Genomic DNA, 15,622 nt, shown 5'->3' with positions numbered 1-15,622 from the left:
AGAGAGAGAGAGAGAGAGAGTTACTTACTTAATGTATAAAAACAATGCTTATAATACCAGTCTGTTTTCTCTACTTGAACAGTGGTTTAAAAAAGGCAGTGGATATATGGCTAGCAGATGACATAATCAACCGGAAAGAGGGTTGCAGTTTAACCACTATGCCAATTCCAAACATATCTCTTAAAAGCTCCCATAAGAATTTTCTTTATGAGCCTTTACCACCTCACAATTTGAATGACCCAACTACTTGAAACATAATCATTATGGATTTTCATCTTCCCTGTTGTAATTTTGTTTATGAATGACACTTACTGCATGTTGTATGTAACTTCATAGATTATATGATATCAGGTGGAATAAATATTTCCAATGATACATTCAAAAGTCAGTCGATCATCTCCTGAACCTTCACTATTTGGTTTGTAGACAAAATGAAGGAAGGAAAAGTAATAATGTCCCAGATGTACCCCCAAAAGATTTAGAAGCAATGTATTTGACAGGAAAGCTCCAACAAACAAGCCAATTCTGTGAAGTCAGCTCTTCAGTAGAAACTGCCCATTAAAAAAATTGTTGCCATCTAGCATGGTGTCTTTCCTCAGTAAACTGTATTTGCTTGTGGTGATAGAGATAGAAGACCTATTCGTTAGTATTGCTCATGTCAATATCAGCATGAAAATGTTGTGAAATGGGAAGTGTGAGGTAGCAAATTCTGGGCTAAAATGTTCATATTAACATAAAACACATGCTGCTATGGTGAAAATCGAAATAATTGCCACTTTAGTTTACACATATCATTGTTAAAATGAGTACATAGTTATATCAACTGTTAATTTTACAAAGGTGGTTTCAAAAGTTCTCGGAACAAAATAGAAAAAAAGTACGTGCATCACTGAAACTTTTTTTATTTTTCATTGTATTCTGTAGGTTAATGCACTTGGTCCAACAATTTTCCAGTGCCTTGATCCCATCTCTGAAATGAATTTCCTCCAGGCCTGCAAAATAGTTGTCAACTCAGGCTATCAAATCTTCGTTTGAAGTGAATCTTCGTCCACCAAGAAAAATTTTCCATTTTGGGAAGAGAGGGAAGTCTGACAGAGCCATGTTAGGCGAATAAGGCGACTGTGGCAACAATTCATACCTTAGTTCTTGTAATTTTGCTGTGGCAATGGCACATGTGTGTGGGTACATGTCAGGAGTCACAGCACCCATCTTCCAGGTAATTTTTTCATTTCTAATTCTTCAATTAAAATGTGATATACTCTTTTAGGTGCCATCTGTCAAGCATGAGCAAATTTCACGCACTTTCAATCAATGATCCTCCATGACCATTTTGTGCACTTTTGCAATGATTTCTGGAGTAGTGACACATCTTGGTCGACCGCTGCACACATCATCATCTAAGTTCTCCCGAGCAAATTTAAATTCATTTGTCCACTTGGCAGCAGTTGAATATGAAGGAGCAGAATCCCCCAGTGTATTCTGGAAATTGGCATGAATGTCCTATTCTTTTATACCTTTCTTTACGAAGTACTTATCACTGTTCGAATCTCGACTTTTTCCATCTTCGCAAATCACTATACAGGAACAACAACAGAGCCACGTCACCGGCAGTAGCCACAGCACTCTTCCAAGAGTACTGATGTGGCATGTGTTTACAGGCAACAGTCCAATAAATACCATGTGAAAAACTCGTTGCGCTAGTGCTGACCTCTTGTGGTGATTCCGAGAACTTTTCAAATCAACCTCGTAATAATATCCCCTATTATTGGTTCTGTAAAACTTTGTTTCCCTCTTTTCAGCAGCCAAAGGATGATGTTACTGCAGCAATGGCTAAGAAGAAAGGTAAATATTATGTTTGCTTGTGGTTGAATAATGTCCAAAATTAACTTAAGCTGCAGATGAAATTGTAACAAATAGCTTCCTCTCTCACTTTTTCTACAACCTAAACTAACAAGTATATACAAATATGCAGGTCGTTTTTCAATTTCTATTACAGGCTTTTATGGGTAGTAGAGGGGATTTAGTAGATAAAATTTTGTTTGGGGACTCCTGTCAGGAAAAGTACCATTCGAATGTAATATAATTTTGAAGTACGTGAATAAATGGTGTGTGTTATTATGTTGTCGATGAAGGCTGTGGCCTAAAGCTTACATAGTGTCTTGTAATTGTGCCTATGTGCAACTTAGCATGTTATCTTTACAGTAAGTGGCAATCTATCTTCTCCTGCATTGTTGATCGACATTCTCTTAAGTCAAGTTTGCAGTCAGTCTGTGGAGCACCACAGCCAACCCTACCAGTTGTGAATGTACCAGTTCCTTGCAACTGTTGTCGTAGTTGGATGAAAATGGTAAATGACTTCAGAAATACTATATAGACTGACGATGGCACCCTCTTCTCAGTTTGTGTGTATACCATGAAGTATAGAGTTGGAAGTGATCCCGTCATCAAATTTATTTTAAATCGAAACAGTAAATTTCTAGGCATGAGTTCCTTATCAAAATTTTATTTACAAGTCCCCTCTACAAACTCCATGAGCCTGTACTAGAAATTATGGAATGCACATACACTGATCAGCCAGAGCACAGATGACAGCAACAACATGTCGTGGCATGGAAGCAGTTGACCTTGGTAGGTGGCTGGAGGGGGTTAGCATCACATCTGCACACATAAGTGACCTAATTCCCCTAAATTCTGGTGATGGGGGGGTGATGGGCTTCGAAACCATGTTCAATCACATCCCGTCCGCACTGGCGGAATGTTATGTGATATCACGTACTTATACGTTTTTGACTATTACAGTGCTATGTATCACAAAGCGAAAAAAGTAGTCTAACTCAAACATTCGTATTGCTTTATGTACTGAATGAATATGTAATAAAAAATGGGGGTTCCTATTTTTAAAAACGCAGTTGATATCGGTTTTACCTATGACAGCGCCATCTAGCGGGCCAAGCATAGCGCCATCTGGTTTCCCCCTTCAACCTAGACAAGTTTTGTTCTTTGTAGTTTTTTTCGTTTGACTCTTATTTTGCAAGATATTTGGCCCGGTAACGATCAATGGACCACCCTGTGTGTGTGTGTGTGTGTGTGTGTGTGTGTGTGTGTGTGTGTGACATTAGTAATGAAAGAGAACATAAGCCAAAGAATGGACCACCCTGTGTGTGTGTGTGTGTGTGTGTGTGTGTGTGTGTGTGTGTGTGTGTAACATTAGTAATGAAAGAGAACATAAGCCAAAGAATGGTAGGATAGAGGGACTCGTATAGCCTTAAGTAAACATATTATCTACTGAATAGTAAATTCAAACATGGTACCTATTACAGGTATAGTAGTTGATGAGTAGAGGAGGACTCTAGGGAGTTGGTGAGTAATTAACAAGTGAATGCGAAGTGTAAAATAGATTTGTAGCTTTACCAGAAAACATTTAATTAAAGTATACTTAGGAATGTATACTGGGAGTAATGAACCATGAGGCCTACTCAGAACGGATAAGGGAGGCGTACTCGGCATTTACTGCATATAAAGGGCAGTTGTACGTACGTGGAGATAGAACTACATGTGGCCTAAAAAATAGGAATATTAAATGAAGGGGCGTGCCTGCCAGAATGGAAAGAGGAAGTGCAGTCATATGGTCAATCCACAAGTAAGGTATAGATACTGATCCTAGCAGGAGGGGACAGTATTGTGACAGATGTCACATGTTTTATAGGATTATTCTGGTAAGTTTGAATTCTGTGTATCACTAACATTATCATGTTTTAGGTAAGTTTACGAGTGTCAAAAGGAACACTTTTATTTTACCTAGAGTTCCTCCAAACTACAGTCTATAAATAATGAGACTATTATGTACTAAAGAAATAGTACAACGAGTTAGAATAAAGAATAAAGTACTCATGTGTCATGAACACCTGAAGTTTGCGATTGGAGTTAAAGAAAGAGTCCTCACAATTCCTAAGTAATAATAAAGCGGACTGAAATCATAAATAAATGCTTATGTTCTAAAAACAAAAAGCAAAAAAGTGCAAAAAAAAAAAAAAGAAGAAGAAGAAGAGTAGAGTAAGGAATCAGAAAGACAACCATTAGAAGCTTGCTCTATAGAGTACAAAGATTTATGGGTGAAGAAAAGAAAAGAAAAAAATGTACATAAACCTATGTAATAGATGAATACTACTGTGACATGGCGGTCGAACGACACCGACAAGTGTTTACCAGTCACACCATGGAAGCCGTAGTGAAGGAACAAGGAATGTTTATGTATACAATGCTGTTCTGTAACTTTGACGATGGTAGTGACAAAAGAACAATGGAGTTGGAAAAAGACTTTTAATTAATGTTCGTTTTGGACATGGAGAGGATAAGACGTGTGTTCAGATTCAGAATGGCAATGGACTTGGGCTTTAAGCCAACCTTTTCTTGTGTAAATGAACACTGTTCCTAACCTTTGGACATGTGAAGAGACTTTCTTGATAGTGTTCTTTTGTGTTAAGAATGAGTTTTGTAAAAGTTTGATGTTCAAATATACATCATGAAGTGAAGCAAAGAAACTGTGTGTGTATGCTTATTTTTATAAGTAGAAGGAGTCTCGAGAAATTCCTGTTGCTAGCAGATATACTTTGGAGAAGAGAAAAGGGGTTTGCAGCAGCAAGCTAACCAGCAAGGAAAGTTGGCTGACCATCTCAAGTAAGTTGTATCGTAAAAGAAGTGGAAGTTTGCGCACATGCTTAACCACTTTAAGGCGTCCAAAGTGTTAGAACATGCTTGGGTCATCAGCTGTGGAGGCCCATTGTTAGCAGTGTTCAGTGCACTGTGTGTTCAGACACCCTTGTACTCTGCCCAGCATTAAAGTCTGATGTTAGTAGTGCCAAAGTTCACCACCTGCCCTGTTTTACCAGTCTGCCCAGCCTATGGTGTCTGACACCTGTAATGAGGAGTGCCACCCAACCCCATGATGCCTGGATGTACTTTCACCTTGATTTCGCCATGTGTTGAGGACACTCACCACAACAATCCTCAAATACCCGACAAGTCGTGCAATTTCTGAATTGCTCATGGGATGAGCCTCCGGGCCATTACAATTTGCTCTCAGTCAAAGTCGGATTGATCACACACCTGCCCCATTCTACATGCAGACAGCAGGTTCACTGATACTACACACACCATGAATGTGTCTGACTGGCAGTTGTTCATCACCAGGTGACACTGCTATTGCCTGGATTGGTTTATATCAATAACAGCTTGGTAGTCATAACGTTGTGATTGATCGATGTATGTATGCAAAGTATGTTGAAGAAATAAGAGGCTGACTCAAAGCGAGGTGCACAGTTTACAGATCTATAAAATTTCTATCATACTGGCAAAAATAAAATACCAAAAATACTGCAATTTATTTTAAGTAGAAAACGTGTATTGTTAACTCTTAGCAGTTCAGATGCAAGTATTATGACCAACCCATTAACAGCTCATTCCAACTGAAAGGGAAACTTAAGGCAAATCAAATTACAGCATATGCCAGCTCACAGTGTTTATGTATATGATAGTGATGCCCATTTATAAAAGTAGAGATATGCACATGACTTCTAATTATAGGCCCATCTTTCTTAATCCCATGATCTCCAAACTATTTTAGAGTAATTTACAGTAGAACATGGAACCATCTTTCTGTAACCATTTACTGAATGAAGTGGCACAGTGGTGAAATATTGTATTTGTATTGCAATTCATCCAGATTTAGATTTTCTCTGATTTCCTTAAACTGCATAAGGAAATGCTGAGGCAGTTACTTTGAAATGGCGTGGCCCAGTTCGAATTGTTCTTTATCTCTTATGACTTCATTGTTAATGGCATATTAAAACTATTCCTTTCTGAGAATAACGTTTTAACAACAGGTCAGGTTGGCTTTTGTAAATAGTTCTGTAGACAGAAAACAAATATAATCTCACAGACTCTATTGCAGTGGAATTAAACAAGAAAATTTTATCCTTTAGCTTTTTCTGTCATGTTGTTAGTCCACTGATTGTGTCGACTGTAACATTCTACTGCTACAGCTGTAAGATTATTTTATTTAGGACATGACCGGTTTTGGGCTCTTACACGCTCATCTACAGTTCTCGTACTGAAAATAGAAAGAGGTAGGAGATAACTTCTACATGCAGCAATACACATGAAAAACAAAAAGAAGATTTAATAAAAAAAGTTTAAAAAACTACCAGTCGGACTAGATGCTGTAAAACGTAACTCAATGCCAAAGTAACACCAGACAGTACTACAGATGATTGCCTGGATAAAGAAATATGCCAAGAATACCAGGACACTTACACTTGGTGCTGTGACTTCGCAAGCGATGGTGGATGAGTGTGAGATGCTGTGTGTTATTAGGAAGCACAGAACATGGAGTAGCGTATGTGAAACAGGAAGCAAACTGCTACACCAGAGTGACAAAAGTACTGCCATCTGTTCACAGGAAGAAGAATGCGGGACCACTAGCCCAGCAGTTCATAATTTGATATAATTGCAATCTTGAACACAATGATTGCCCCATACCAACTAACAAGTTCTCTGGAGGGGTGGTGTAGAGGGGGAGAGGGAGTGGGGGGCAGGGGGCAAACGCCTTGCAAAATCCAACTAATGCTTTTCTCACATGACGTTCTGAATGGCAAGGTTCAAGGTAACCAGATGGATGTAGTATTTCATCACTTGCAAAAAGCATTTGATTCGTTACCGATCCAACATTTATTAATGATAGTAACATTCATATGAGTATTTTATGGTAGGGAAGACACATACGTTATTTTAGATAGTGTCTACAGACCTAAGAATATGTACGAGGGCTATTCAGAAAGTAGGGAACGTTTTGGCATTAAAAAAACTAAGTACAAGAAATACATTTTATTATATACATCTGAAAGAGCGACTGACATACTACTCTTCCACATAGTCACCAAACACATTGAGGCACTTATCATACTGGTGGACAAGCTCTGAAAGATCTTCGTCGTCAAATTGTTCCGCATGAGTCTTCAGCCAGTGAGTTACGTCCTCCTGGAGTTCCACGTCGTCGTCAAAGCGCTGCGTTGCATGTCAGTTCTTTATCTTGGTGATGCACTCTTTCTTCAGGGTCAATCAATAAACTATTCTCCCAACCAATTTCAATAACAAGTGACAAACAATCAGTTATCTTTAACGGTAATGATAAGGGAAAGGATTAATTCGTCCCAATGCTTCACTTTAGATTTTGCATTTATTGTCACACCCTTCAGTGTAAATCACAGAAAAAGCAAGTGTAACAATGAGAGAATATTTGCACTCGTAATATTTGCTATAAAACTTAAGAATTACTTAATAAACAATAGGAATATAAAATTATTTCTTTTTAACAAACATATTTTTAAGATCATAAACAATAAAGATCAACAGTTAATAAAGTCCCATAAACTTGAGCAAGGATCACCTTTTCAGTCTCTGAATGAAGTCAGTAGGTGACACAGGGAACAATCAGATGTACATTAAATGTTACACCATTAAGGACGATCACTCATTAAGAATTATAACCATAAATTAAAGAAGATTCATTTAAAGCAATTAACATCAATAGCAAATAATTAAGTCATGTCTCAGCATATGTATGAAAACCAAATCTTTCAGTTCTCTAAAAATGTTGGATCTTGGAATACGCCGGATTACCTACACAGAAGGCTAAATTTTACCAAACAGCAATTGCTTCAAACCTAGAACTATCTTAATAGTGTACAATAATCCAGAACTACTATAACTTGCCTTTCTTGGGCACAACGGTGAAGTACATAATTAACCTCTTATTTCATTCTCTTCGAACATTGAGCGGCAATAGACACTTGGGCAACTCTTACCCCAGCGTGGCTCAGGAAAGAAGATGGCTCCACCAGGAAGAGGAAACATTTACCCGAACTTGAAAGGGAACTCGTGTAACACGAGCCATTATGTTGGACGAAGACCAGTTGGCGATTTTTAATCATTAACCAAAGCTTGCTGGCCAGTGGACGAAAATTACAGAGGCAAAGGTAGCTTTATTAGTGCTCACAAGAGCTGATAACTTCTACAAATGAGATTTAGGTAGAACTACCTCCGTAGTATCAATACAGGACTTTGGAGCTGAGGAGAGCAAGTCAACAACGGTCTCTACCCAATAGGCCCAACATTTCAGACAGACTGAGCAACCAACATCAGTTATGGCTAGGCGGATTACCAAATAGAAACTCTAGCACTACCTTAGATATAATTAAATAGAGCACTTAAATGCCACGGGAACTAAACTCCTTAACACAAGAATATATACACAATAATAATGACTAAAGTTAAATATGCCTACAGACCAAAACAACAGATATTGGCGAACATTAACATACTCTCGCATTTCAGACATCCATAAAATTAATTGGTTCTATCTCTCCACCAGACGGTACAAGGTTATTTAACATTTTACAACTTGCTTATCCAAACAGTGACCTACACCGACCATGGGAAAACAACAGCTTGCAGAAGGTCCACAGCCAAAAAATTTTCCTTTTTTTCGACGACGACTGTTGCACTAACTAGATGAAAAAAAAATCTTACTTTCAGTGATGACACCACCTTCTGGAGGTTATTGGCAGCAGCAGACAGACTTCATAGCTTCCCCAGCCCATGAATGGAAATCAAATGTTGACCACAGATTTACGGCCTCTTGTGTCCTCACGCCCCGAGTTTTCTGGCCCATCCAGACTTAGCATAGAGGGACCGAGTGTCCCGCTGCAGAATGGTTGTCCAGGGCCAAACACTCGTCTCAACTGCCTCATCCGCCCTTCACATGGCACTCAGTGCCTCCTCCCAGCAGGCACCCTAGCAGCACGCTCGCAGAGGCTCCGCAACACCCTCTAGGAAAGCATGGAAACTCCAAACAGGAGTAAACCTTGGAAGAAACAGGCACCGTGGCAAATGACACGGTTCACTTGGGAAACAAGTGGAAGTCGCTTGGTGCAAGATCGAGGCAGTGGGGCGGATGAGGAAAAATTCCCCATTTGAATGAATTAAGAAGTTCTTTAGTGCAGTTTGCCATGTGAGGTCAGGCATTGTCATGAAAAAACTAAATTTTGGACGTCAGCTTTCCTCGGGGTTTGTTTCGAACTGCTCTCCTAAGGCTGTGCCAAGTTAGACAGTACCGAGCAGAATTTATGGTTGCTCCACGTTCGAGAAAATCAATAAGAAGCACACCTTGCCTATCCCAAAACACTGTTGCCATGAGCTTCCTTGCTGACTTTTTTTTTTTTTTTTTTGGGCCGGGGGGGGGGGGGGGGGGGGGGGGGACACCTTGTGTGCCCTCACTCCATGGATTTTGTTGTCTCACAATTGACATGTTTCACCCAAGTCTCATCACCGTTTACAATTCGCTCCAGTAATGAATCACCATGTTTGCGGAAGGCCTCCAGAAATGTCAACGTTGCCCCCTTTTGCTATTCTTTATGGTGTTCTGTAAGCATTTTGGGCACCCACTGTGCACAAAATTTGTGGTAGCCTAGCTTTCGAGTGACAATTTCAAACAACAAAGTCCGTGAAACTTGTGGAAAAGAAAGCGAAAGCTCCATTATTGTGAAACAATGGTTTTCACGAATTGTTTCATCAACTTTAGCAACAAGATCATCAGTCACAATACTTGGGCGTCCACTCTCCTCTTCATCATGAACGTTGGTTTAGCCATTTTTATACCGAATGCATCATTGCTGGATGGAACATTCACTCATTACATTGTTTCTGTACACTTTGCACAGTACTCGATACATTTCTATAGGTTTTAGGTTTTTTGCCAACAAAAACCGTATCACAGACTGCACCTCATAACTGATCAGTTTTTCGATTGCAGTGCACATTTAAAATTCAAATATCGAAAAAAGCTAGACATGCAGAGATGTTCCTGCTGTCACGGATGGATGCCGACTGAGCTGCTGAGCTCGTACATACTAAAATATACACGATCAGCGCCTACCTGGTGTCGTCAGATGGAAACGTTCCCTACTTTCTGAATAGCCCTCTTAAAGTAGGAGAAAGGCAGCCATTCACCTACAGTGAACTCATGTGTGGCGCATAGAAGCGCACTATTCATACTAGCTTTCGAATTCTTGCCCTTTTTTCTAGTAAAGGTATACACGTTCACACACACAACCCATGGCTATGGAAGTTGCATGTGAATGTGTGTACTTTTACTACAGAAAGAGCAAGAACTTGAAATATAGTGTAAATAGTGTTTACTATTATGTGTTTCCATGACCACACATGAGTCTGCTATAGGTGAGTGGTTGCCTTTCCCTTATTTTATGTACTTTTACATTCAGGAATTTCTGTTATAGCTTGACAGATGTGAAAGGAATTTCAGGTGTGTCCCAGGAAAGAGTGTTGAGAGATTCTTTGTATACTTCCTCCTCCTCCTCCTCCTCCTTCCCCTACTTCAGCACTACACCCCTTTATCAGCTTTGGTCTCATCAACAATCTACCTCCCTTCATCTCTGTTCTCTGTTGTTCTGTTCTATCTTCAGACCTCCATCTTGGTAATATCAGCCAACACATTGTCTAGTCACTTTGCTATCGCTCAGCCCTTAGTTCTGGTGGGATACAGTTCATTATTAATGTGGACATCCTGTCGTCTGCCATCCATTCCATACATCCTAACCAGTGAGTGCTGAGATTTAATAAACCTCCCTTGTGAAAGCTGTTGTATCTTACTCTACAGCCCCCTGTCTCTCTCACAGACCCATACATTTTCACAGGTTTTTCTTTCAGATGTCCTTAGGTTCTTTCTGTCTCTTTATTTTGCCACAAACATTTATTCCCCTAAAAACAGGTCATACAAGGGAATAATATACTCTTACCTGGACAGTGAAGGGGGAGGCGTGTTTATAGCGATAAGAAGTGCAATAGTATCGAAGGAAATTCACGTAGATCCTAATTGTGAAATGATTTGGGTGAAGGTCACGGTTAAAGCCGGCTCAGACATGGTAATTGGATGTCTCTATAGGCCCCCGGGCTCAGCAGCTGTTGTGGCTGAGCACCTGAAGAATAATTTGGAAAATATTTCGAGTAGATTTCCCCACCATGTTATAGTTCTGGGTGGAGATTTTAATTTGCCGAATATAGACTGGGAGACTCAAACGTTCATAACGGGCGGCAGGGAAAAAGAATCCAGTGAAATTTTTTTAAGTGCTTTATCTGAAAACTACCTTGAGCAGTTAAACAGAGAACTGACTCGTGGCGATAAAATATAAGACCTTCTGGTGACAAACAGTCCCGAACTATTTGAATCAGTTAATGCAGAACAGGGAATCAGCGATCACAAAGCGGTTACTGCATCGAAGATTTCAGCCATAAATAGAAATATTAAAAAAGGTAGGAAGGTTGTTCTGTTTAGCAAATGTGACAAAAAGCAGATTTCAGAGTACTTGATGGCTTAACACAAAAGTTTTGTCTCAAGTACAGATAGTGTAGAAGATCAGTGGACAAAGTTCAAAACCATCGTACAATATGCGTTAGATGAGTATGTGCCAAGCAAGATCATAAGAGATGGAAAAGAACCACTGTGGTACAACAACCGAGTTAGAAAACTGCTGTGGAAGCAAAGGGAACTTCACAGCAAACATAAACATAGCCAAAGCCTTGCAGACAAACAAAAATTACGCTAAGCAAAATGTAGTGTGAGGAGGGCTATGCGATAGGCGTTCAATGAATTCGAAAGTAAAGTTCTATGTACTGACTTGGCAGAAAATCCTAAGAAATTTTGGTCCTATGTCAAAGCGGTAGGTGGATCAAAACAAAATGTCCAGACACTCTGTGACCAAAATGGTACTGAAACAGAGGATGACAGACTAAAGGCCAACATACTAAATGTCTTCTTCCAAAGCCGTTTCACAGAGGAAGACTGCACTGTAGTTCCTTCTCTAGACTGTCGCACAGATGACAAAATGGTAGATATCGAAATAGACGACAGAGGGATAGAGAAACAATTAAAATTGCTCAAAAGAGGAAAGGCCGCTGGACCTGGTGGGATACCAGTTCGATTTTACACAGAGCACGTGAAGGAACTTGCCCCCCTTTTTGCAGCGGTGTACCGTAGGTCTCTAGAAGAGCGAAGCATTCCAAAGGGTTGGAAAAGGGCACAGGTCATCCCTGTCGAACAGGTGTGCAGAACTATAGACCTATATCTCTAACGTCGATCAGTTGTAGAATTTTGGAACACGTATTATGTTCGAGTATAATGACTTTTCTGGAGACTAGAAATTTGCTCAGTAGGAATCAGCATGGGTTTCGAAAAAGACGGTCGTGTGAAACCCAGCTCGTGCTATTCGTCCACGAGACTCAGAGGGCCATAGACACGGGTTCACAGGTAGATGCCATGTTTCTTGACTTCTGCAAGGCGTTTGACACAGTTCCCCACAGTCGTTTAATGAACAAAGTAAGAGCATACGGACTATCAGACCAATTGTGTGATTGGATTGAGGAGTTCCTAGATAACAGAATGCAGCATGTCATTCTCAATGGAGAGAAGTCTTCCAAAGTAAGAGTGATTTCAGGTGTGCTGCAGGGGAGTGTCAGAGGACCGTTGCTATTCACAATATACATAAATGACCTGGTGGATGGCATCGGAAGTTCACTGAGGCTTTTTGCAGATGATGCTGTGGTGTATTGAGAGGTTGCAACAATGAAAAATTGTACTGAAATGCAGGAGGATCTGCAGCGAATTGACGCATGGTGCAGGGAATGGCAATTGAATCTCAATGTAGACAAGTGTAATGTGCTGCAAATACATAAAAAGATAGATCCCTTATCATTTAGCTACAAAATAGCAGGTCAGCAACTGCAAGTAGTTAATTCCATAAATTATCTGAGAGTACGCATTAGGAGTGATTTAAAATGGAATGATCATATGAAGTTGATAGTCGGTAAAGCACATGCCAGACTGAGATTCATTGGAAGAATCCTAAGGAAATGCAATCCAAAAACAAAGGAAGTAGGTTACAGTACGCTTGTTCACCCTCTGGTTGAATACTGCTCAACAGTGTGGGATCCGTACCAGATAGGATTGATAGAAGAGATAGAGAAGATCCAACGGAGAGCAGCGCGCTTTGTTACAGGATCATTTAGTAATCGCGAAAGCGTTACGGAGATGATAGATAAACTCCAGTGGAAGACTCTACAGAAGAGACGCTCAGTAGCTCGGTACGGGCTTTTGTTAAAGTTTCGAGAACATACCTTCACCGAAGAGTCAAGCAGTATATTGCTCCCTCCTACGTATATCTCGTGAAGAGACCATGAGGATAAAATCAGAGAGATTAGAGCCCACACAGAAGCATACCAACAATCTTTCTTTCCACGAACAATACGAGACTGGAATAGAAGGGAGAACCGATAGAGGTACTCAGGGTACCCTCCGCCACACACCGTCAGGTGGCTTGCGGAGTAGATGTAGATGTAGAATTCACAAATTGAGCAATTTGTAACATAAGGGGAAGGTGACCACTCACTGTAGCAGATCAATGGATGGAGCACAGAAACATGTTACAGAAAACAACATTCATATTAGCTTTTGAGCAATATTTCTTTTTGTAGCACACGATTGCCATTGCTGTAATTGGATAGTTCTTAAATACCTATAAGTTTGCTCAATAAGCGCTATTTCCTGCTTTTATATATTGCCACATGTTATTATGACTGGTTAAAAGAATTCATAAATAGTGAAAGCAGCTGACATCTTCAAAACAATAGATCATCAGGTTATGTGGTGTTCTAGCATTAGAATGTAGTGCTGTTTGCATTTACAGTAAGACAAATTTTCACTTCTACTTTTATTATTTCATACATTTCCTTTAAGATTTTTATATCTCTTGACACAGATGCAATATCATGTACATATGCTCATATCTGAATGGATTTCATTCTTACTGTACTTTCCTTACCTATTTTTTGTGTCGGACCTTGCAGTTCTAAGTTAAACATAACTGCAGTGAGACCATCACTCTGTTTCTCGCCCCATCTGTAAAATTAAAGTTCTTAGTCATTTTGTTATACATCTTTAGGTTTACCTTCATGTCTTTCATTGGTAATACATCTAGCCTTCCTGACTGATCACAGATGCCCATTTCTTTTAGTACTTTGCATACTGCTGGCCTGTTAACACTATCAAAAGCTTAATTAAAATCAGCATCAGTAACTGGGTATCTGTGTCACATTTATAAAATTTTCCATTATTTGTCTAATAACAAACATGTGCTCAGAAATGCCCCCATTTAGCTGGAAACCCTGTTGGTGTTCTCCAAGGATATTTTTAATGCACCTATTCATTGTTTCATTCAGCACCCCAGAAAATATCTCGTAGGCTGTAAACAATGAAGTCAAGCCCTATATTTTTCACCTAATTTTCCTTGTTTCTTATATATAGGTCAGACTATTCCACTTTTCCGGTCCCCTGGGATGCTTTCATATTCTGTACGTTATGTATTAGGGCATGGATTTGGCAACCAAATTTTGTAAGTTCTGACAGTATCCCATCTCTCTTGTACTGTTGGTCTTTATGCTTATTCTCTTTTCTCTTCTCTGCCTCTATGTTCTTCTCCAGTTCTACTCTTAGTTGGTACTGAGCATATCTTCAAAATATTCTGCCCGTCTCTGCAACAGTTGTTGTTTGTGTCTGATTATCTCACCATTTCTGTTTTTATGTGTATTTAGTCTTGGTTGAAAATTTTTCCTCAGCTGTCCTATTGCTTTCTTGTTTTATTCTACTTCTTTAGTTCTTTTTTATGTGAAATTTCAATTTCAGTCATTTCTTATTCTTGCATATCATGTGGGCATTTGACCTTAATTCCTTATGTTCTTCCACATTTCTTCCTGTTTGTCTCTCTGTAGCATTCCGCTTGCTGCATAGCTATCTTTTATTGATAGTCTACATTTGTCATCAAACCGTTCATCCCTTGCATTCTTCTTCTCCTACTTTTTTCTGTTACTGCCTCTTTCACAGCTTTCTGTATCCTGTTCCACCTATTTTGGTTTCCTGTCATTTCTTTGCCTGCTGTCCGAGCATTTCTTGTTATTATTTGGCCTTTTTGCATTCCAGCTGTATGTATTGCCTCTAACTTCTTTCCCCATTGTGGCTTTTATGGCATAGTTGCCTGAATCATGATTTGGAACTCTGCAGTTCTGTATATCTATGACTGGAAGGCATGACATGTGATTACTAACACATGAACAGTTTGGTTAAATACTCCACATACACTTGATTTACATGTTCTAAAATGCATTCTTCTGTGGGGAAAACAGGTGTTTCTGAGTAACTTATTTCCAGCAGCAAACTGACATAGCATAACTGTGCTCTCATCACTTTCCTCATGTAAACTGTATCACCCTGTTACTCTACTACATTGTGTTTTTCATAACATTTGCATTAAAGTCTCGCAAAACTAACAGCACATCGCACAGTAATGTACTTTGCTACATGTATTTTCAATAGTAACACCAGATTTCTTGCAAATTATGCAGCTATCCGTATTGGAGTACTATCTGAAAAAAGGATCACAAATGTTCTGTGAGGTTTTAATAAGATGTCAAATTGATGCATAGATCTTTAGAAATGTAG

General features: G+C 39.4%; 1 protein-coding gene across 2 annotated transcripts in view; it reads left to right on the top strand.

Moving 5' to 3' along the window:
• The window catches only part of LOC126331618 (klaroid protein-like), a 234,395-nt gene that overhangs the window by 77,170 nt on the left and 141,603 nt on the right, over nucleotides 1-15,622 (top strand). Inside the window, exon 6 of one of the 2 annotated variants that reach the window (XM_049996507.1) lies at nucleotides 1,800-1,842. In XM_049996507.1, coding sequence (XP_049852464.1) covers nucleotides 1,800-1,842 — 43 coding nt within the window. The remainder of the gene's footprint in view (nucleotides 1-1,799; nucleotides 1,843-15,622) is intronic. The other variant, XM_049996508.1, reaches the window with a different exon arrangement.

This window comes from Schistocerca gregaria, chromosome 2, assembly GCF_023897955.1.
Source record: "Schistocerca gregaria isolate iqSchGreg1 chromosome 2, iqSchGreg1.2, whole genome shotgun sequence".
Classification (NCBI taxonomy): domain Eukaryota; kingdom Metazoa; phylum Arthropoda; class Insecta; order Orthoptera; family Acrididae; genus Schistocerca; species Schistocerca gregaria.
The sequence above is the reverse complement of the archived record's forward strand: the minus strand, read 5'-3'. Positions and strand labels throughout refer to the sequence as shown.